Raw genomic sequence first — 23,674 nt, 5'->3', positions numbered from 1 at the left:
TGATTGGGTGAAGAGTACGAAACATAATATTGAAGTACCTCATAATGTTGCTAGTGCGCTGTTCCATTTAGATGCGATGGAAGGCTGAGGCTGATGACAAGGCTGATGGATATGATTGTATTTGATTGGTTCATGCTGCTTGAAAATGACGCTAAATAAAACTTGGTCTAAAAGCAAAAAAGTACAGCTCAGCCTTGTCCCCCCCCACTCCATTATCATGATTTAAATAGTCCGAAAGATAGGAGTGTCGTCATAAACCTCCCTTTTTCGGACATCATATCTGCTCGTGATAATGAGGTCTTTGGAAGATTCCAGGTAAGAAACTCTATAACATTAGAAATCTTCTTCCTTTCTCTGCTCGTTATTGTTCTAAATTCTAATACAAGAGTGAGAAAAGAAAGAGATGGCAGGTGACGATAAAGTCCGCATCTAACTTGACCGAACTCAAGAAATCCGTCAGGATCGATGGAGAACACAGTCCTTGTAACGGGGGCTTGAGATCTATCTGCTGGAAGGCAAGTTCCAAGTTTCATCTTGGTGTACGCTTGAGTAACATTTTGATAGACGTTTTTATTGTTTCAAAACACAGAGATCACGGGTTGGGCACGAGGACTTGAAGATTCACGAAGTGCTTATACCTCTTTAAGACAACATTTCTTGAGATTTATCGAACATCCAAATGATCTAGGATCTTCCTTAGATCCTTTGGATGATGATAAACACGTGAGTTCTTTTGATTTTGTCTTTATGTATTCTGGGAATGTCGTCCAAATATACTGAGAGACTTTGAGTCACCATGGAATACCCTTCGGAAAGATGAAGAAATGCGTGCCGAAATATTCCAGGATATCGAGAGATGCATGCCAGAGGAGCCATACTTCCGTCGAGCCGACATTCAAAGATTCATGCTGGATGTGTTATTCATCTTTTGCAAAATCAATCAAGATGTAGGTTATCGTCAGGGCATGCATGAGATACTGGCTCCAATTCTATGGGTAGTGGAGCAAGATTCTATTGACCCTGGAGACATCAATAGTGACACGAGTGAATCAGAAACAGATTCATCAGATTCGGTGATGAAGCAGTGTTTGAATCGTAAATTCATCGAGCATGATGCCTTCACTCTCTTGTCTCTAGTCATGAGATCAGCAAAGTCATTTTATGAATTAGGTGACCCCGGTCAAAAAACACCCCAAATTGTTGGCGGAACACCTCAAAATGGCGCATCTCCTATTGTTGAAAGGAGTAAGCGAATTCATGAAGTATACTTGGCTCGTGTAGATCCGCGACTAGCCAAACATCTTACAGATATTGAGATACTACCACAAATATTCTTGATGTAAGGATAAAAATCCTTAACTTTGGCTACTGTTCATCTGTTGACGGATTATATAGACGTTGGATTAGGTTGCTCTTCGGGCGCGAGTTTCCTTTTGTTGACCTACTATCAGTATGGGATACTCTTTTCGCCGAGGATCCAGATCTAGATCTTGTGGATCTTATATGTGTGGCAATGTTACTTCGAATCCGTTGGCAACGTATGCAACTCACCTTCCACAGTTTGGTGTAATGACTAACTTATAATCAGTAATGGAATCGAACTACTCACTGGCTCTGATGCTACTACTCAAATATGAGTGCCCTCCAAATCCACAAACTTTCGTCGATGATGCTATCTTCTTACGAGATAATTTTAATGCCAGTGGCGGATCCACGATCATTCATAAGTATAGCGGGAAGTTCCCGCATCGAGATAAATCGTCGCCACCACCCGATGCTCCTATTGAAGAAAGTCTCAGCCCTAGACAGCTACTCATGCGAAATAGATCCTCATTGACTAGCCCTGCTCGGTTCTTGCAACAACAAGGAGGTGTTGAAGCGTTGATTCAAGGTGCTGCAAAAGGTGTTTACAATAGGGGAGAGCGTCTTGGCATCAACCAAGCTGTACGCGATGCGATGGAAGAAGTGAAGAAGAATATGCAAGGATTACAAACTCCAAGAGGTAACAATTCTCCTAGGAGGGCTAGTGGTGCTTCACGGTGGTCTCTTGACGATGGGCGTGTGATGCCTGCCTCGACAGCTATCATGGCAACAATGAACGAAAGAAACAGGCAATTGGCTGTCATGCTAGATCACGCAATGATAGATCTGAGATCTGTTTCGGTGTCAAAAGAAAGTAGCCGGGAAAAGTGCATCGAGGCAATGGACATGGCTATTGCGAAAGTTGATTTCGTAAAAGTTTACTTGGAGGACTCTACTATGCCACTTCCAATTCTTTCACCAATTATCGATAGTAGGAATGAGCCTGCTACCCCAGAAGCAGATATACCGAAAGTTTTATTACCACAAATGTCAGATCACAGGCAGACAACTTCACCAGAGACTCCCATCATGACTTCCGACCCAGGCAATGCTCTGGCAAAAGAGACAAATAACCTAGACGAGCCATCCATATCAACGCCTGAAATTAGTCAAACTCCAAGGGAAGCAATTGATCTCTCCTCAAACGAGCGGTCTACAATTATCGAACGCGACATAGAAAGAGATGCTATGAGATCTGCAACAACCAAGCGACCTAAAGCACCAATCCCCACTAGATCTTCGATTGCTCAGTCATCGTTCTCCTGGATGCTAGAACCAGATCAAGCATCTAGCCCCACGATAAAATCTTCACCTCCAAAGAGTTCTTCTCCATTTTTAAGAACCGGAAAGCGACCTACATCCGGTGCTGGTCGAGAAAAGGCAGCGTTTCTATTTGGGGATGATGATGGTGACTTCCAACTTCCAATACCCAAATCTCCAATGCCAAACGCCGAAGAAGCCTTCAAACTAGGAACGTTGAAACGAATAAAAGAAAAACAAATCTGTGGGAACACGGTTGAATAGTATGGTTATATTATCTCTTTTCGTCTATCTAACAACACACTTCATCATCGGATTTATCAGTAAACGCGAATCCATCAATATCTGAATCACGACGCGACATCGACTTGATCACTTGTTACAAGCCATCTATTAAATATGATAGAAAAAGAACGAATGGGGCGATCTCCTAACATCAGCTGGGAGCCTGACCTATTTCGAACGTCGGATGGTAGAACACTACTGCAAGCTGGCAATGCAGGTATACGCGAAATGTATGAAGCCTCCAATTCGTCTAGGTATTTTGAGTAACACCAGTTGAAACTGGCTACTCCTCATATTTCGTAATTGACCCCGACAATCCCTCGAAACAGGATTTGCAAAGCCCAAGACTAAAGAGCGTCATCGTCGGAATATGGGTCAGCGTTGTGAATATGGGAATGGGCATATGAGGCAGACAATATCAAAATTATTTCATATGAAGCCTCTGAACCTGTTCACTCGTACTTTCTTTGATATTGGTTTTACCATAGAGAGGAGTCATGTACAGGTGACTATGAGTCCTCTCTTCATCCGCGATTCTTTCCCTATGGAGTCCTCCTTTCTTCCCCTATGAAGCTCTCCTTTCATGTAGACAGAAGTATATAAAGTATTTGAATCTTGGAAGCTCCAGCTCCAGCTCCAGCTCCAGCTCCAGCTCTTCTTGATATTTGCCTTAGTTCGAACCCTTGAAATCCTGGGGGGATGATTTGCTATTGATCGTTCCAAGGCACACCAAGTAGATACAACATATACCAATGATATCAAGAGAATACCGTCAGCCTTTCTGTTATTGTTCTTTATGTAGAAAAGAGTTGGTGAAATTGGTGAAATGTGTACTTCATGCAGACAATCCAGCTACCTACCCAAGTATTTTGATACATGTGCCCCACCCTTTCTAAACCCACGGTCGGTGTGTCTCGAACAAACTTCGAACCCCGCCCTTCCAATAATTAGCGTCAAAATGATTCCCAGTAAAAAAAAGCAAAAGCACTTTCCAGGTTCACCAGCCATTCCTTCTCTCCTCTCCCCTCCACAAACAAAAAGATTCGTCCATTTCTTTCAAAGAGAAATATCAATCACACTTTCTCCTCCCCTTTCCTCTTTTTCCTCTCCCTCCTCTTCGTCCCTTCCCACTCCTCAACTCAACTCGCAACCTTTAGTCACCCCCCACTATCTATCGAAATCCCATCTTCTTTTCCCCTCTTCCAGGTCACTCGGACAACCCTTCATCCTCCTTTATCTTCCCGATAACACACCTCGAACTCTTCACACACAACTCCCTCCCACCACCAGTCTCTTTCTTGATATCTGCAATCAAGGTATGCTTTTATATTAATCCTCTCTCTTCTGCTCAAGTCGCAATGTGTGGCTGTACATTGCATTCCACTGGCGCATTCATTTTCGCATTCGGAGAGTGAGATATGTCATTGTCTGCGGATTATCACTTCTTTAATTTACAATTATCTCTCTCGAGTACTAATCTTCTATCAATCAGGTCTACTCAACATTACCTCACTCAACTTTCTATCCCCCAAAAGTTGAAACTCAAACAAATACAAAATGTCTTCTCAAGATCATCGCGACAATGCTCCTAACGGTGATGAGCTCAACGATTCCATGGATCGCTTACAAGTCAATGATGAGACTCGTCTTGGCCCCGATGGTGAACCACTCCCAAAGACCGATGAAGAATATGCAGAATCTCAACTCACCTTGAGAGCTATTGTTTCTTCAAAGGAAGCTGGTGTCATTATCGGCAAAGGTGGCAAGAATGTCGCCGACCTTCGTGATGAGACTGGTGTAAAAGCCGGTGTCAGCAAGGTCGTTCAAGGTGTTCATGATCGTGTCTTGACCATCTCAGGTGGATGCGATTCTATTTCCAGAGCTTACTCCATTGTTGCGAAGGCTTTGTTGGAGGGCGCACCACAGATGGGAATGGGCGGGGTCGTTTCTAACAACGGTACTCATCGTAAGTTACATTCCATGCCATTACATGGACACTTAGTCTAATTGTACTATCTAGCAATCAAGTTGTTGATCTCCCACAATCAAATGGGTACGATCATCGGTCGACAAGGACTCAAAATCAAGCATATTCAGGACGTTTCTGGTGTTCGCATGGTCGCACAAAAAGAAATGCTCCCACAATCCACCGAACGTATCGTGGAGGTCCAGGGCAACCCCGAAGGCATCCAAAAAGCCATCTGGGAAATCTGTAAGTGCTTGGTTGATGACTGGGCTAGAGGAACCGGTACTGTTCTATATAACCCCATGGTTCGCACTCAAACCGGTAACTCGGGTGTTATGGGCCAAGGCAACGTTGGAGGAACTGGTCGTGAGTATGGTAGCTCACGTGTCATGCGCACTGGAAATGGTGCCGACTTCAGTGAGAGTGCTCCACGATCATACAACCGCCGTTCTGAATCGGATGCTGCTCAACGTGGACCCCCTACTCACGATGAGAACGGAGAGGAACTTCAAACACAAAATATCAGCATTCCAGCTGACATGGTTGGATGTATCATTGGTCGGGCTGGTTCCAAGATCAGTGAGATTAGAAAGACCTCTGGAGCTCGTATTTCCATCGCTAAGGTAAGCTTTCTTTATCTCGAGAGAGTTCGAAGCTCCACCACAAATATATCACTACTGACATATACATTAGTCTCCTCACGATGAGACTGGAGAGCGCATGTTCACCATTATGGGTACTGCTAAGGCCAACGACTCAGCTCTCTATCTTCTCTATGAGAACCTCGAGGCCGAGAAGCAACGCCGCAGTCAAGGCAATGCTCAAGAATGAATTACTAGCTCTATTTGAGCACATCGAATTTCGTTTTCAGGCAGGCAAGCTTTGTCTCAGGTCTATCCAGATTTGACTTGCCGCAAGGCTGATATTGATGCGATGATTCTACCTTGGGATTCGTTGGTAATTTTTCCTTGGACCGATATTCCCTTCCCCGACAAAAGCAGTCCCTTTACCATTTTCATTTCCACTTCTTGCGGCACGAAATTTTACGAAATTATGCTCATTTGCATGGTGCACATACGAGTTGCCCTTATGCAAATGTCATTCCCCTATTGATACAAATGATTCGCCTCAACATTCGACAACCAGAGATACCGACCTCCTATCTCGACTCAGCTTTCCGAAGTCCCCAATCGAACGAACGAGAATCGACCTAATCTCGTCATTCATGCCGGCTATGACCTGATAATTCTCTTAAGTTACGAATCATGATATGCACATTACCCGTTAAATCATATGCACTCGACACAAGTTTCCCATTCGTCTTCCACATCGCTCCTTCGAACACCAATACGTCCGCAACACAAATAGCCTTACGTCTTCTCGACTTTGATCTTATACTACGAAATAGGCTCATCAACACATCCAGATCTGTTCTGAGAATGTAGTAGATAGACCATGGAGTAGATCTAGAACAATACGAGTATTCCGAATAATGAATTTATTAAAAATACATGGAATGGATGCAAGAATCTCAAAGTGAATTTAAGCCCATGTGTCCAATTGTAATTCATCGTGTGCTCTGTATTTTCTATAGTTTATGACCGGAATCTGTACCAGTATATTCCAAAGTTTGCTTTGGGGTATCCTTTCCATTATATCCCATTCACCCTCTACTTCAACATTACCACTTCCTATCGAAACCCTTTTCCTTTGTAAAACATCATCCTCTGCCACCATTGTAATCTGCACCTCCTGCCTTCCTACACAACTTGACGATCTCTGCCTCGTCCACATCCTCCATACTTCTCGCATCTATCGACACACTGTGGTGATTCAAGACGGACTTGACAGCACCACTCTCAATGCTAACTCTGGCCTTCCTCATAACTTTTGTCTGTTCGCCAATCCACGTAATAAAAGCGAATTTCACCCTTGAAGATTCGCTGTCATTGGCATATTCAATCCGTAAATAGGCATATTGGGCTTGGGTGGGATCCAATTTCTCACGTAGTTCGGAGATACCGCCCTCTCCAGTTGCAGTGAGGGTCAAAGCATCGCCTATGGCTTTGGCATAGGATATCAAGAGCCAATTTGTGGGGGATTTGTCGGAGCGAACATCGTCGTAGGCGGCCAGAATCTCGGGGGAATTTGCGTTGGACATTTTGAATTGGAGACTGGGCTTGGGTTTGAGGGAAAAGGAGGCGCTGAGAGGATGATTGTGCGGGGTGAATTGGTAGGAGAATCGAAGGGTTCGTGAGGTGAAGTAGAACAGTGGGGTTTCGGTGAGTATATATATATATATATATATGAATGTCTATTTACACTTTTGGATCGAGTGGAAATATGACGTTTCGAAAGGTTTAGGAGTGAAGTTTAAGTAAGGTAAGTGTGTCTTGTCTGTCGAGTTTCAACACTTATTATACTCTCATGGAAGGAAGAGAAATGCAGATGTAAAGCAAAATACTCGACTGAGGAAAAAGCACCAGAGAGAAAATATGAATGGGAGAGACCCACGGAACAACAAAGTGCCAGCTAATCCATAGGGACCCTTTCATAACTTCTTAGCTACCAACCTACCTAGAACAATTGCGGATTGAAACTATTCCATGTTTGAATGTGAGGGGATCTGACCGCCTTTATTTTATTTTATAGTATTATAATGCAGATAGGTAGGTAGAGTAGGTAGAGTAGGTAGATCCAATAGATCTAGATGTGAGATGTGGCTTGTTGCTACTACCTCGGACCTTCCTAGGGAAACCTTGGAAATAGTTGAGGACATTTGGCAATTGAAAATATACACATCTTTATTGATTTACCCATTGCACGTTTCTACTCTGCTTTCTTTTACACTCCTTTCTTTTCTTCTCTTTTCTTTTCTCCTCTCCTCTTCTCTTCTCTTCTCTTCCCTCTTCCTTACCCTTCTTGATACCCATTTGTCTTGACTATTTCTTCGGGCCTTATCCCTTACTTTCATTTCATTTTGCAACCGCCCTTTCTGATTCCCCTAATTGCCAAAAGATGGCGAGAACAAAACAAGCAGAACCTTTGCGTCGCAATCCATCTTCCGAATATACGAGTAAAGCAGATGCGACCGGGGCGAGAACTTTAAGTGCTAAGAAATCGAATAAGGGACTAAATGGGAATGCGCCGACACAGAATGCTGCACTTAGAAGTGATGCGCTGTTGAATGGGAAGACACAAAAAGAAGCTGGCGCATTGCAGTTGATATTCGCAGTTGCTGGAATTTACGGCAGTTTGTGAGTGAAAGCGCCAAAGAAGACTCTCAATGGTCTTGATCAGAGGAAACAATAATGCTAATAGTATAAATGTATAGTCTTACTTGGGCACTTCTCCAAGAACGACTCACTACAACTGCATACGGGTCAGAAAAAGCACCTGAAAAGTTCAAATTCCCCGTCTTTCTCAATACGGTACAATCACTTTTCGCTGCCACAGTAGGCTACATTTACCTACGATTCGATACTCCCGCCAATAGCAAAACGCTACCCATCTTCCCAAGTCGACGGATTATCTTTCCCCTTCTCGTCGTGGCCATTACCTCCTCACTCGCCTCCCCCTTTGGCTATGCATCTCTTGATCACATCGATTATATCACTTTTATTCTCGCCAAATCATGCAAATTACTACCAGTCATGTTTCTTCACATAACTCTCTTTGGAAAACGCTACCCAATTTCTAAATACATCGTCGTCTTAGCCGTAACTTGCGGTGTCGGTATCTTTACTCTCCATGCAGGTGCTAAATCTCATGGCAAACCTAGCAAAGCGGCACTTAATCCAGATCGCAATACTGCATGGGGACTTTTGCTCCTAGGAGTAAATCTTCTATTTGATGGTCTCACAAACACAACACAAGATTGGATCTTCACAAGCTTCCAACCTTATAAAGGTCCACAAATGATGTGTGCGAATAACATTATAAGCACTTTACTTACAACATCATATTTGTTAGTGTCACCATATCTTGTTCATACTGGATTGGGAGAGTATTTGGGTATGGATCTTGCGAGTGGTGCAGGAGAATTGGCTGGAGCATTGGCTTTCATGCAGAGACACCCAAGTGTTTGGAGAGATGTACTTGGATTTGCAGCTTGTGGTGCTGTGGGACAAGTTTTTATCTGTAGGTTTCCCACTTTTATTCTTTCTTCTATTTGATCAAGACCTCTATTATCTTAAGAATCAAACTAACATCTAAAACAGTTTACACACTTTCAACCTTCTCATCTCTTCTCCTAGTAACCATTACTGTTACTCGCAAGATGCTCACTATGATCTTATCAGTGGTATGGTTTGGTCATACACTAGGTAGTAAACAGTGGATGGGTGTAGGATTAGTATTTGGTGGCATTGGTGCTGAAGGTGTCATTGCGAGAAGAGAAAAGGCAGCCAAGGAAAAGAAGAAGTTGGCCGAGTCGAAGAAGGAGTTGTAGACGCGACGATGAGTGTAGGATATTTGAGTAGTCAGATGATTTCAGAATTCAAAATCAACTATCCAGGATTGATGGGAGGCGTTTGGGTTATACAGTACCATAATTGTTGGTATTGGTGAGGAAGGGTTAGAATTTTATGGGGAATTAGAAATAGATAACTAAAGAAGGTTTTCGCATCACCAACATTTGGCTTACTATGGATACCAACGTATAACAAACAACTAACAATGGAAATCTCATTTAAACCACTGGTCAAAGTGTCACGTTTACCTAGTGGTGATGTGCTGTGCCGTAAAGTGTGGGTATAGACTTCACTTGTATATCATACAAAGCTCTCCTTGTGACTTGTCTTCTGGAAGTGAATTGCTCATATTTAAATCTCATACTAGCATTTCAGGGAAACAGAGATATAACAACGATGGTTGATGAGAATCTGGAAATGCAGGAGGTGGAACATGATCTCGTGATTGTTGGAGCAGGTATGCACTTTTCTTCACCTCAATCATTTCAAGCTTTCCAAGCGTATCTCGTCACCCTTTGAATAAATTCTAATTCATGCGCTTTACTTCTCTTTTCTTCTCCGAACCGTTCGGCTGGTTATTTGCTGGTATACCGCGCCCCAAATAGGTCCATCCGGCATAGTTTTAGCTCGCTTCTATCTCTCTATATATCCTACTCATCATCTCGCTATCCTCGAACAAGAAGATGTTATTGGAGGGGTCTGGAGTTCCGGTATTTTCTCTCCTATCTTGTTCCCCCCCTGAACCACCCTCCTTTCACATCATTTCACACGTAGTAATCCTAATCTCCATCCACAGCACGTCAATACCCAGGATTCCGCTCCGAATCCGGTCTTCGCATGAGAGGTTTCTCGGATATACCTATTGTTCTTCCTCCAGATGCAGAGACATATCATGATACATTTGAAGCGGAATATGTGACAAAGTATCTAGAAGGATATGTACATGTACATGTTTACAACGAGAAGAGTTTGAGAGATCGAGTAATCTTTGGGTTTAAAGTAGGAGGGATTGAGAAGATTGATGGGATTTGGTCGGTTTGGAGTGAAGTTGTCAAGAATGGAAATGGGAATGAGTATAAGAGAATCATCAAGACCAAAAAGTTGGCGATAGCCACTGGTCAGAATTCTCTTCCTTATATCCCGACATTTCCTAACCAAACGAACTTTCAATCTCCTATCGTCCATCAAAAACACTTTAGACAAATATCCACATCAGCTCTAGCGTCAGATTTCCCCTACACGGCAGTAACCATTCTTGGGGGAGGTAAATCCGCCGCAGATATGGTATACGAATGTGTGAAAGCCGGCAAAAAAGTATCCTGGCTCATTCGTCAATCGGGCGAAGGACCCGCCATCTTCGCCGGCGCGAAAGGACGAGGCCAGTATCGCAATAGTGCGGAAATGTCTGCCACGCGAGCCTTTTCCGCGCTAAGTCCCTCGTGTTTCGCGGAGCAGACTTGGTGGTCTAGATTCATTCATCGCTCGAGGATAATGAATTCCATCGTATCGAGGATATGGAAAGGCGCGGATGAAGAAGCTACCAAGCTTGCAGATTTCGAAAGAGAAAATGCGCTACCCGGGTTCGAGGGCTTGAAATTCGAAAGTCAAATTTTTTTGGTGTAATGGCCCACTGGGACTTATCCACCACGATGATTTCTAGGATACGGTGGCGAGGAATGTGAGGGTTTATCGGGGGGGTATTGCACAGCTGGATGCTCATGCGATTGTGTTGGATAATGGGACGGTCATTCATACAGATATGTTATTGTGTGGCACGGGCTAGAAGCGCGGATATCCCTTTTTGAGTCCTGCACAAATTCGCGAATTTGGTTTACCGCATCCGGGAATCGAAGATTCCGAAGAAGAAGCGCGGATTTGGGATTCTTTGACTGAAAACGCAACACGAGAAATCCTTACCTCGTTCCCGAAACTGCGAAATCCGCCAGATTCAATGCATACCCAGGGCCAGAAAGAAACTACTCAAGCCATTCCAAGCACCCCCACGCGTCTCTACAAATTCCTCGCTCCCCTCAACGATTTGCCAGACCCCTCTCTCGTCTTCCTCTCTCACGTCCACCTCTCCAACGCCTTTCGTCTCGCCGAAGCCCAAGCTCTCTGGACCACCGCCTATTTCTCTTCCCATCTCTCGCTTCCGGGCTTGCGAGAAGCGAGATGTGAAGTTGCGTATCAGAATGGGTTTTCGAAATTGAGATATCCGGCGCATGGGGAGGGGGGAAATTATTTTCATGTGGATTTGGTGGGGTACACGGATGCGTTGGTGAGGGAGGTGGGGTTGGGGAGTTATAGGGGAGGGGGGGTGTGGAGGGATTGGGTTAGCACGTGTACGGCGCGGGATTATGGGGGGATGAGGGAGGAGTTTTTGGGGAGGTTTGGAAAGAGTGTGTGGAGTGAGAAGGAGATAAAGGAGGAGGAGGGGGTGGTTGGATAGGTGTAGGATGTACATTTGGTAGTTGATGATTTGTGAGAGTGATTTATTTATGTTTTGCTTTTGGTTTTGATTTTAGAGAAGATTTACTTGATCTTGTTCCATTTTTCTTTCGTCTCATATTGAGATTAATCTTCTGTAGTCTGTAGATAATACAATGAATATTTTCAATACTCAAAGTTTTCATTAATCTATCAGAGCAAGTCCCTGCAGTACCATCTCTGTCTTCATCTCCATCTCCGTTCTCATCCCACTCCCTTTCGCAATCCTAATCTCCCTCTTCGAACCATCTGATCTCCCACATCCTCCCAAAAACCACACACCCTTCGAAATCCCAATGTATTAAAAAGAAAAACAACGCAGAAAAACGACTCCACACCTGTCATACCTACCCACTTAACTACCATACATACCTAATCTCAAATTCTCAAAATAAACCTAATAAAAACATCATATCCCAAAGACTTTAAGGGTTAACGCATACCTACCTACTTATCTAATACTCATGTATTAATAACTATACTTACTAATTTGTAAGTAGCTTAAGCGAATATACACTGGGTTTGTGTTTGTCTTGGGGGGTGGATATGGATAAGATTTGATTTGATTTGGAATTTGGAATTTGGGATTTATATTTAGATGAGGATGGAGAAGGAATTGAAAAGAAAGAGAAGGAGGAAAAGGAAGAATGAATAAATTGAGAAGTTGGAGTATGTTATAAGAAGGAATACAGATGAGATGAGTTTCGAAAATAATTATAAATGTAAATATAACCATATAAATAAACAAAATCTCGCAGTAAGTAAGAAGCGCAGTATGCTCTAATTTATTTAGTATATCAAATCTCTTGAAGAAGGATAACTCGAAACGAGAAAGTTGAAGGAATGTTAAAAGGAGTTCTTATTTTCATTTTATTATTTACAGAGTTCCTTACTTTCCCTTCTTTTCCTTGTATCTTGAATCGTCAGATCGGGATTTGATAATGTAATGAATATATGATGAATTGGTTTAAATGTTAATAGGATTGATACCAAATTTTCAGTCTAGTTGCCTACCGACCTCCTTACTTTTATCAGAACTTATCCGAGAAATCTCAACTTGCCTCGCTTGCTTCGCTTGTATAAAAACAAACACTTACATCATTTAAGCAAGCTAATCAAGGTTTCATCTCTTTCATTCAGAGATTCCACATACGTAGATAGTGTTTCCAATTGTCAAATTTTCACGCTGCAGGTTTAATTTTGAGTTTGAGTTAGATAGGTAGGTAGGTAGATCGGTGTGTGATTTTAATAATTTTAGAGATGTATTTTTATAGGTATTTTGATATTTGAGGAAAGTTTTAGGTATTTAGTGTTTAGAAGGGGTTGAATAGAGTTAAATGAAATATTCTAGGGGTTGTGATTGTTGGAGTGAATGAGTGAATGAGTGAATGGAGTTTGAGTGATTTTGGAAACTTTAGAGATCTATTTTGATATTTTGATAAGTTTTAGGTATTTAATGTTCAGTGTTTAGAAGGAGTTAGGGTTAGATGAGAAGAGTTGAATGGAATAGGCTGGAGTTTGTGATTTGTTGGTTGAAGTGAATGGAGTGAATGAATAAAGTTTGAATAAACTATGATAATGGAATGCTCTGCTGGAGAATTGCTGGGAAGCTAGGAAGCTAGAAAACCAAATCGCCAAAGGGAATATAGAGGATTAATGAATCACAAACGGAAGAGGGAATATTAAACCCTATTACTCAAATATCCGAATTTGCAACTAAGAAGAGAAAGGAAATAGAAAGGAGAGAAGAGAGAGGGCGCTATATCAATTTTTCTATTTCAAGAGATATAAGATCTGTAATCATAGTCCCTGTGGTGGCAGATTCCATACTTGACAAAGTGTTCATTTTGTTAATGTAATAAAATCCTCAATATTTTAATACTATATTGAATAAATTATTTCTATTTTACTGATCTGATGAAGCTTTTTATTATATATAATAAAGCTTATTCTAATCTATAAAGTCTTAATGAATTTCTTGGATTTTGAACGTTTTATCGAAAACTTTAGTCTGAAATAACAATTTGATATATAAAAAGTTTCTAGATTTTACCTATTTTTCAATCCCCTTTCCCCTTTCCCTTTTAAAAGCTTACTTTCAAATCTATAAAGATCATACCTATTTTTATACTCTGAATAAATAATAGAGTTGCTTATTTACTAATATAATAATAAAAAGTTTTTAATAATTCCTAATAACATAATATATATAATATAAAGATTTTCGAAATAAATTCGAATTCTTATTACAATTTAGATATATATATATATACATATTAGAAATGAATAGAATTCCTATTTGTATAATACATTCTGTATTTATAATATAATAATAAAGTTTGTAATTAAAGAATAGTTCGAGAATGATTTATTTATAAAGATTTCATTTCTCTTTAAACTTTCACTCAATACTTCTCATCCTTCTCTTTAACTTCCTTCTTTTAAACCTTCTCTTTTTAATTATTATACATATACCCTTTCGTTTACTTTTCCTATAACTCTAATATTCAAAAATCTTGAAATCTTAAAGACCTTTCAGAGTCCTTATTTTCTTTTTTTTAATTAAAATTTAATAATAAATAAATCACTACAAAATGAACTAATTATATTTATTATTAATAAAATGAATACTTCGTTTATAATCAAAAAAATATTAATAATATAATATATACTCCAAAAATTTACATAAGAATTTATATTGAATTTCTTTTCATCTGGAATATTAACTTTGTTATTATCAGGAGTATATATGAGAGATGAGATGATCTAGTGTTCTGTCTAATATTCTAAGATCTAATAGAATCCCCTTTCATGTTTTTACAAAAGTAGTTATGCAGAAGATCTGAGATATTTCTATGCAGACCGTGCAATTCAATAAAAGTATATCAGCCGTAGTATCATCTTGACATAGGGATTGGTTTTCTAACCCCGTTTGACTTTCAAATAGTTCAATTCCTTCGCATCATTTGAATTAGAAACCCCATCTTTCAAATTGCACTTTTTTGTTCCATATAATACTAGTAGCAGCATGATAACAGAAGCCCCTGCTGTTCTCAGCGTGATATTCATCGAGAAGATTATGCAAGTCTAAAAGCCTTCCATTCCCATCCAAGCATTTTCCCAATATCCATCACGCTTTTTCTTTTCCATTCCTCTTCGTCTCTCAGTCGCGATTCTAGTTCAATCCTGCATACGTCGATACGCTCAAAAGTGGTCGAATCTGAGGTTTCGCCAAGCAGCATCATATGAACATCGTTAGAACTAATCCAAGAAGGTTCTGTCACCGAAGCACATATCCATACCTTGAAGACATACTCCCCATTATCCGTAACATTCATCCCCTGCTCTTCTGCCAACCTCAAAAGCCAATGCATTGTCACCAAGTCTATTTCATACTGACCGCAAATTCTCCACCTCTTTGTGTTATTTAAGCTAACTGGAATACGGAGATGTGTGATCCACCCAACAACATGGAGATAGTGCACATTTCCCATCAGCATAGCATTTTGCACAATATCTGCAAGATCCGCTTCGCGAGACCAAGAGAGTATAGTTCCGCTCTCAAATTCCAAGCCGAGCGCCATGTCATGCACCATATCTCGCCTCAAGGGCCCTTGTCTTAGCTTAGTTCTTTCCCATTTGATCGGACAAAGCGATGGTGAAGCCTGTGTCCACTCACACCAGGTCCAACTGGGTAAGGTCCGGCTTCTTTTTGGTACAGCCGCCTTGGGCGACGTCCTCGGGGGTCTCGAACTTCGTATCGAAGCGCCATGTAATACCCATTATTAGTGGACTGGTAGTATTGATATTGAGGTATTCACCACTGAGCTCAAAGATCGGCACTCCAGATATGTGTCCATGAAAGTCTGGCCACTCGGATTTGAACATACCCAAGATGCCCAAAAAAGCAGGCAGAACGTCAGAGTCTTTCGAGAGTTGCCTCTGAGTATAAGCGTTTACCTGCTGTTGGAATTCAGATAATTTATCATTGATGGAGTATTTTGGTCTTCGGGAGAATATGATTGGGATGCGGTTGTTGCGCTTATATTTTCGTTCCTTCTTAAGAACATAGTTCCCAGGACCACGTTCCCAAAAAGGATACTCTCTAGCACCTTCTTCCTTAAGAACATAGTCCCCTGAACCATATTCACTAAAACCATAGCCTCTAAGTCCATAGTCAATGCTTTCCATCTGACTACCCTCTGCATCACATTGGAAATAACACTGCGTCTCCGTAAATACGAGTCTTCGCCTTGACAACAAAGCCTCTTGATAAGTCCACCCGCGCGTATTCCACACTGACTGTTCGACTTCATTCTGGATATTACTGATCAACTGCACTAGATGAACGGAGTTCAGTTGCAGGGATTCTTGCGAAACCACTCTGGGCCTGGTAATCCCAGCGTGTCCTTCACTCGGACATTTGGTAGTAGCGGTGATTATCGTGAGAGTAGATTGTGAATAGATCTTACCCATATTCTGAAGGAGAAGAGATTTTACACCAGAGGAATCAGTTTGAGGAACACAGTATCGATCAATCCACAGGTACCTATAGCCTAGAGATATGACAACCTTGATGACACCGGTTATAAGATCCGGGAGAGTGGCCGGTAATCTTCCCCACTAATCTGGTCCATCTGATACCTCACCACCCCAGACATAGCTCAGTGTGATGTACTTCATTTAGGCCGTACCTGGCACTAGGATATTTCTCCCGTCCTCACAGTCGATCACCATGAAGCCTTGAAGCGGAGCACCAATCTTTGGCATGCAATCAAAGTCAGAAATGATATGATTTTCATCGCACAGCCGAATCCATCTTCGGACAAGAGACAAGTCGGCATTCGAGGAGAGGCGACGTACAGCTACTCCATCATCGTAAGCATCCACACCTGAAAAGCCGAAGACGGTATCATGGGTATTTTCCCTAGGTAATCCGAATCCTTCATGACTATAGATCGGCATAATATCAGATGTAAGGTAAAAAATAGGACTCTTGTCCAAGGTGTGCCTGAAGCGAAGCATGCATCCTACAGTTGACCTTGCAAGGACATAACTACTAACCACGCGTTTATCTTTTCCAGGCCTGATAGAATAAAGAAACTTGCAGATCTTGCAACTAGGGTCGAGTTCTTCAACTTCAAATTTGCAAATCGACTCAAATTTGCCGACCTTGTCTTCTATCCACATTTCTTTAAATACTTTTGGTTCCAGGAAGAACCAGCCTACGATCTTGTCACACCTCTCACAAAGACCACGTATATCAGCTTTCTTTCCAGCCGCCAAAACAGGTGCCATTCGTCTCTCCATGTCCATTTTGCGCTGGACGCTATGATCTGAGGGTTTGAATATGGCAGTTATAAAATCCATTGCAAAGGAACCAGGATTTCAGGATAAACAACGCTCAAACATCTCACAATTCCTTAACCTCCCAGAATACTTTAATTGAGAGGTCCAAAATACTGTCGAAATCGACATGATGCAAAGTTTAGAAACAAAGTGCTTTTTGGTGTCTCAGCCTTGTTGTCCTGCTAGAGGCGGGGTAGGTATTCTCTGCTTACGATACGACACGTCTTCACAAGCCAAAGTGTAACCACCAACTCAGTCTTCCTAAATGATCCCAGAAATCCTACCCTATGAAATTCTCCACTTCAGAATCGCCAAATGAGATGGCATTCCATCCCGTATTAAATCTTCTCATACCGATTCTACATAAGTCTAGATCTCAATACAACATACAATCTGTAATCTCGAATTTGAAAAACATAGGAGGAACTCATAATTCATGTGTTTACTAATATAGTACATTACACGAAAAACTACTCTCATATCTTCAAAAAGTTGTTTAATTACTCTCATACTCCTAATTAGAAGAGAATTCACTCTTATACTCCTTAAGTTCTATCGTTAGAAAGTAGATTCTATAAATAGATCACTAGACTTCCTTTGAATTGTTCTTCTTTTCCCCCTGATTATTATAAATTAGAATCTATAATAAAATCCAAGGAGTATAAGAAGAAAACAAATATGAGTTTCAGAGTAAAAAAGTAATTAAATAATGTTTGAAAATATAAGAATAATTTTATATATATTATATAATTATTACGGAGGTATTCGCATCGTAATATGAATTATAATATAAATACAAGTCCTTTATATTATTACCTATAAGAACAACATCATAGGAACTATATAATTAGAAGAAATCTGTCTTTATTAATATCTATTCTATAATAAATATAAAATAAATAACAATTATAGATTAGCTAGTAAGTATAGGTTAAACAAATAATAGTATTATTATAAGTTATAGAGAAAGAATTATATAATAAATAAAAAGAACAAATAAACTATTTAGGACTATTTACAGATAAATAAAATAAATAGACTATTCAAACTATTTAATAAAAATAAAGGCTTATATAAGGAAATAGGTTTTATTATAATATAAAGCTTCGTACTTAAAACAATTATTAGTTTTGTATTATAGTTATGTTACGGGAGCTGCCTCTAGAATCACGTGGAAGTGTCTAGAGATCTCTCAAGATGATTTAAACTAAACTTCAAGTAGGAATTCAATAAGGTTATAACTAATTGCAATTCTCATAATTATAGTAATGAAACTAATAATTGTTTTTGAATACGAAGCTCTATATTATAATAAAACCCGTTCTCTTTATATAGATCTTCCTGCTTTACAGAACTTATGATTCTGTTCTACTTGGATCCCTTAAATCCTAAGCTCCAAAAGCTCCTGGCTCCTTGGATCCTAGGCTCCAAAGGCTCTAACGTCCTATCACATGACACTTATCACGTGATCCAATGTTACCCGTCGTAACAAGTTATAAGAATTACAATCATTTAACCTTATTGAATTCCTATTTGAAGTCTAGTTTAAACTACTTTGAGAGATCTCTAGACACTTCCATGTGACCCTAGAGGCAGCTCCCGTAACAATACTAAATCTAAATACCTCGAGTTAGAATCGCAACTATACAATTCAAATAGTTATAATACTAACATCCCGATACTACTATAGCAATAACATTAAATCGTTACCATCTGAATTAGCTAACTCGTTGTTGAATGGATTCACTGTCCTACATGCGCACTAGCTTAGCATGGGTCATCAAGATATGTATCTTCTCTTGATTCCATATCCTTAATATGATAGTTATTACAACGCAAGCCTCCGTATATGTATAATTTGAAACGAAGAACGAAGAAGAAGCCCACTCGAGTAGGTAGCTAGCGTAGCCCCCTCTCTCACCTCCAACATTTGATCTGAACCACTCATGAATAATTCAGTCACTCTATACAAATCAAAGATTTCCAAACATATAAATGAAGAGATAAATTACTCTCGTACTACCAAGGGTCTAATATACTACTATTATCCCCTAGACTGTCTGGGTGGTCCGTGCAATATACCCTGTATGAAGAAGTCTGATTGATCAGATTGAGTTTTCAATGCTTTTTCAATCACTTTATTTATAAAATAGGATTTTGATTCTAAATCTTGATTTTCTTAATCATAGAAGTATACAAGATTAAAAATTAATAAATATCATTATACTTAAAATTTTGAAATAAAATATTATGAAATAGATTTTATATTAAAGATTGAATATGAATATCTGATTAAATTTCGAGAATCCTAATGATCTGATTGATCAATAAGTTCCTATTAAGCGAAAGCGCCTTGAGTTGACAGTCTAGGAGATACTGTATACTTGTTACGATTAGGATATCGATAAAGGTCAAACAACTAGAACAAGAAAGCTAAAGAGAGGAGAGATCCTTAAGAAATCTCTTCATCTCTTATATAGTAATAATCGCTTAGTTCAAGCTAGTCTTGAACTAAGGTATGCGTAATGAGTAATTACAATGTCATGTGTTATTCGTTACAGTACTAAAATCGATATCTCTTTATATTCATATCACGTAGATTCTACTCTATCATACCTAGAATCTATATATAGATCTCTAGCACTCAAATACAGATTCTAGCGCTCTATTATAAATACTAGTCTTTAATTACAAACTCACTTCTAGTGACATTGAGGTAATCGACAAATTAACGTAAGTCATGGCGTAATGCGTCTAATTGCGGGGAACCACTCTATTAAAATCTCAATTACTCAACAATCAACTATAATACAATCTCCAGTATCACTTTCAGATTCATCTTCAACTTCTTCTCCAATATCCTCTTCAGTTTCAGTTTCATATTCAATTACTTTCCCTTTCCCTTTTCCTTTTTTCATTGTCTGTACCTTAGTAGCTTTTTCGACTTCCACTACTGCATCACATAATTCTTGCGTAGAAATATGAAAATGACCCTTCAAAACTAGTCTCTTTCCTTTCTTACGTATCGTACGTTTCTTAATAATAGCTCGTAAATTATTCGCATCGTGTTGGTGAACAATACTTTGAGCTCGAAGTTGCTCACTCCCAATCGTCAATTTTCGAATGTATTGACGAACCGGGGTTGAAAGAGTCGTATCATTTTCAATTGTTGAATTTAAAAGGTTATTTGCTGTTTGTAAGATTGCTACATCCGGGGGTGAGCTATTGACGAAGACTTGGTTAAAAATATCAAATTGGGTTGGTTCTTTGGATATTTCGACTTCGGGGGTAAACTCTCGACCCAGTGTACGGAACACTCTCTGTGGATTAAATGGATGTAACCCAGCTCCCCGCCATGCCGATTCGATATTTTGATGATGGCATACGTCGGCTCGAGCTTTAATATATGCCTCCATCCATTCAATCTTTTGTATTCGTACAAGTTGAGCTTGATTCAAATCAGAAAGTGCTGCGGTGAGCCGTTTTTTCAATGGACCGAAAACCGCAACATCAAGTGGCTGAAGCAAATGCGAGGTATGAGGAGGAAGTATAAGAAGTACAATTCGATTTTGAAGGCAGTGAGCTATAAAGCTTCCACTAATATGAGAATCGTGGCCATCGCAGATGAGAAGCCGATATTTGCCACCTGCTTTTGCACGAGTTGCAGGTTCGAAAACGCGTTTTAGCCATTCTAATCCATGAAGATTGCTTGTCCAGCCCTTTGTATTTGCTGAAAAGAACCAGCTACCAAGAACTTCCTTCGGAATCCAATTTTGAAGGACATTTTTACCTTTAAAAATCCCGAGTGGTGGAAGAATGGATCCATCCGCACAAATACACTCTACCATTGAAATCCACTCTTGACGGCCTGGATGTGCTTGATGTTTTGTACGAAGTGTAGAATCGATAATAATTCGAGTTGATTCCATTGTCCCAATTGAATGTCCAGATTCATCCATATTATATTCGTCTTTCTTCTCAATTCCATAATCCTGAATCGCTTTTTGATACGCGTCAAACCAAGTACTACATGTTTCCCTGGTTGCACCATCCATTCTTACAGATTCAATTCGACGGCCAATAACAACTGTAAGATGAGGATGTCGTTTGATAAATCGTGGAACCCATTCATGACCAAGAAGGTGTTGTGGTGGGAGTTCAAGGGAGTCAAATGAGGGGCAATCCAAATTATAAGTCCGTTTTGAACGTAACTCCTCAGCCAATTCTTTTAACAACTGATGGCCTGGTGAATAGCCGCTAATTGTCAATTGCTTTATCCACTTAAGAAGTACATTCTCTTGTACAGCAGAAAGTTTCTGTTGCGATTGACGTGCTTCAGAACGCGACGAACCCCCTTTGACGCGTCGCGTCACAGTATCTTTAGAAAGCCCCAGTTCTTTTGCAGCTTCATATGAAGACTTATACTTTCCATTTTGAACTCCTAATACTGCTTCAGAAAGTCGAGATTCCATTTCCTGCACTTTTAAACTTTTTCGACGGACCATTGTTGAATTGTTGCTTTTTTGATGGGGTGGTCCCCCACAATTAGACGCATTACGCCATTAGACGCATTACGCCATGACTTACGTTACTCTTCTACGCCCCAAATTTTAAGTTAATTCATCTCATGTCCTAAGAATCACACTTGTTCTACTCTCATGCTTCTTGGATTGAATAAAGATTCTATAGTGAAATCCATCTCAAGATTGTAGATTCTAGGCTATAGTAGCTTAAAAAGGAAAAGTTATAATATACCTATAGAATTTACTCCCCTCTATAGAATATAGCCTAAGATGACTAAAATCTACTATAGAATCTAAGGAGTATGAGAATGAATGTGCCGTAGATATTTTAACCATAGATCTTCATATACTCTTCATGCCCTCCCTCTCTACAAAAACTCTCAATCCAACAACAAAACCAACACCAACTTCAACCTCCAATCTCCAATTCCTAAACTCAAAATGAATAAAATAATCCACACACCCTCTCACACTACATCATCCAACTAATCAGCCCAAACTATCTAAATCATCCAAAGTAAAACCGCTCAAAAATTCAAAGAACATTTTCAAATTAGAATAAAGAAGCCTAGCTTATATTCTATTCCCCAATTCCAAAGTTCAAGAAGATAGGCGGATAAGAATTCATATAGCCATCCCTTATTATACATTGAGCGTGTACGGTTATATACAATTGTTTTAAAGCCTGGCTTCTAACCACAAAGGCCGAATTACTCTTTCTCTCTCAATTTCTCCGATTCTCCCCCCCTTTTATTCATATGGAAAAGGAGTTCTACCACCCAGAAGAGTGAACTCTTTTGCCTCAGTATCAGATTGAGTGCTATTTGATATGAATATAGTATTTGAGTTATACAACTATATAACTAATATAAAATCATACAAAATCCTTCCGCAGAACCCTCAACACGATAATGTTGATACAAGCGTCATAACACATCACAGAATGACACCAAATGGTCCCCCTTTCCCTCCCCTCAAAAGACAAACAAAACAACTAGAACCAAGAAAGCCCACCTAACCCACACCTTCTCACACCTCTTCACACCTTCTCACACCCCCTCTCCCCCACCCACTATACTTACCATACCTCCCATTTCCCATCTCCCTTCTCCCCTCCAAACAGATCCAAATCCAAATCCAATCCATTCGATCAATTATTTCATCCTCATCCCCGACCCCATTCCAATAAGCGAAAGAGCTTCTTTCAAACAAGATGAAAAAGTAACATGTATATCAGCCAAGAAGCAAAAAAGCAAAAAGCAATCAATCATTCAAGTAATCAAGTAACAGAGAGAAAAAAAAGGTGAAAAGATGAAAAGATGAAGATTAACACGCACAATATTCAAACACGTAATACAATCGACAAACGACGATTAGAAGGAAGGGAGAGAAACTACGTGATTTCTATTAAATCTCCTTATAATTTAAACCACTAGGCTATATACTTAATTAAATCAATCACAATCGATAATTCTCCTTATAATCCTCAATTCTCTTTCGAGTCCAATAAATAGATTGGCATCATCATCATCATTCATATACAATACAGCCACATCTTCAGTTCCAACCATGTGTGTTCATCACCCCCTATCCACCCCACTTTCATCCTTAACACACTTGCTAATTTCCTCTGATCTACTCATTTCCATATCCCTTCGTCCCATCCATCCACTTGCAAAACCCTTTGAAATCCTCATCATATAAAAGTGCGCAACGAAAAACAAATCCTGCAATGACACCCCCACGCAATTCCCCCATTTGATATAGATTCAGATTCTCGCTAATAAATCAAACCTCTGAACTGTGTCTTCCTTTCCATAAAGGGGGTATCTCTTTTCATGACATCATGAAATCTAAGTATTTCTTCTCTTTCGTGTATTTCTTCATCTGTTTGTTTCGATATAACCAAAATGTTTTCTTCATATTCTCCTTATTCAGTTTCGTTGTTGCTTGTTATTTTTTTTAGTACG

General features: G+C 39.9%; 6 protein-coding genes across 6 annotated transcripts; 4 read left to right on the top strand and 2 right to left on the bottom strand.

Annotated features, from left to right (window-relative positions):
- Nucleotides 1–292: 292 nt before the first annotated feature.
- EAF01_007405 (uncharacterized protein) lies at nucleotides 293–2,886 on the top strand (the record flags this gene model as incomplete). Its single annotated transcript, XM_038915660.1, has 6 exons — nucleotides 293–315; nucleotides 398–515; nucleotides 565–723; nucleotides 792–1,339; nucleotides 1,396–1,538; nucleotides 1,589–2,886. 6 exons carry the CDS (start codon nucleotides 293–295, stop codon nucleotides 2,884–2,886), a joined length of 2,289 nt encoding a protein of 762 aa, XP_038769298.1.
- A 1,578-nt stretch (nucleotides 2,887–4,464) lies between these two features.
- Nucleotides 4,465–5,704, top strand: EAF01_007404 (uncharacterized protein; the record flags this gene model as incomplete). The annotated part of the gene is made up of 3 exons (XM_038915659.1): nucleotides 4,465–4,873; nucleotides 4,928–5,496; nucleotides 5,567–5,704. The coding sequence occupies 3 exons, from the start codon at nucleotides 4,465–4,467 to the stop codon at nucleotides 5,702–5,704; spliced, it is 1,116 nt and encodes a 371-aa protein (XP_038769297.1).
- An 889-nt stretch (nucleotides 5,705–6,593) lies between these two features.
- EAF01_007403 (uncharacterized protein) lies at nucleotides 6,594–7,034 on the bottom strand (the record flags this gene model as incomplete). Its single annotated transcript, XM_038915658.1, has 1 exon — nucleotides 6,594–7,034. The coding sequence occupies one exon, from the start codon at nucleotides 7,032–7,034 to the stop codon at nucleotides 6,594–6,596; it is 441 nt and encodes a 146-aa protein (XP_038769296.1).
- An 857-nt stretch (nucleotides 7,035–7,891) lies between these two features.
- EAF01_007402 (uncharacterized protein) lies at nucleotides 7,892–9,564 on the top strand (the record flags this gene model as incomplete). Its single annotated transcript, XM_038915657.1, has 3 exons — nucleotides 7,892–8,130; nucleotides 8,208–9,013; nucleotides 9,094–9,564. 3 exons carry the CDS (start codon nucleotides 7,892–7,894, stop codon nucleotides 9,321–9,323), a joined length of 1,275 nt encoding a protein of 424 aa, XP_038769295.1. The 3' UTR covers nucleotides 9,324–9,564.
- Nucleotides 9,565–9,741: 177 nt separating this feature from the next.
- EAF01_007401 (uncharacterized protein) lies at nucleotides 9,742–11,794 on the top strand (the record flags this gene model as incomplete). The annotated part of the gene is made up of 4 exons (XM_038915656.1): nucleotides 9,742–9,802; nucleotides 10,142–10,948; nucleotides 11,006–11,073; nucleotides 11,129–11,794. 4 exons carry the CDS (start codon nucleotides 9,742–9,744, stop codon nucleotides 11,792–11,794), a joined length of 1,602 nt encoding a protein of 533 aa, XP_038769294.1.
- A 3,115-nt stretch (nucleotides 11,795–14,909) lies between these two features.
- EAF01_007400 (uncharacterized protein) lies at nucleotides 14,910–17,148 on the bottom strand (the record flags this gene model as incomplete). The annotated part of the gene is made up of 3 exons (XM_038915655.1): nucleotides 14,910–15,435; nucleotides 15,512–16,388; nucleotides 16,527–17,148. 3 exons carry the CDS (start codon nucleotides 17,146–17,148, stop codon nucleotides 14,910–14,912), a joined length of 2,025 nt encoding a protein of 674 aa, XP_038769293.1.
- Nucleotides 17,149–23,674: the final 6,526 nt, after the last annotated feature.

This window comes from Botrytis porri (genome assembly GCF_014898465.1).
Source record: "Botrytis porri strain MUCL 3234 chromosome Unknown BPOR_009, whole genome shotgun sequence".
In the NCBI taxonomy this organism is placed as follows: domain Eukaryota; kingdom Fungi; phylum Ascomycota; class Leotiomycetes; order Helotiales; family Sclerotiniaceae; genus Botrytis; species Botrytis porri.
This window is presented reverse-complemented; position numbering and strand designations above follow the sequence as displayed.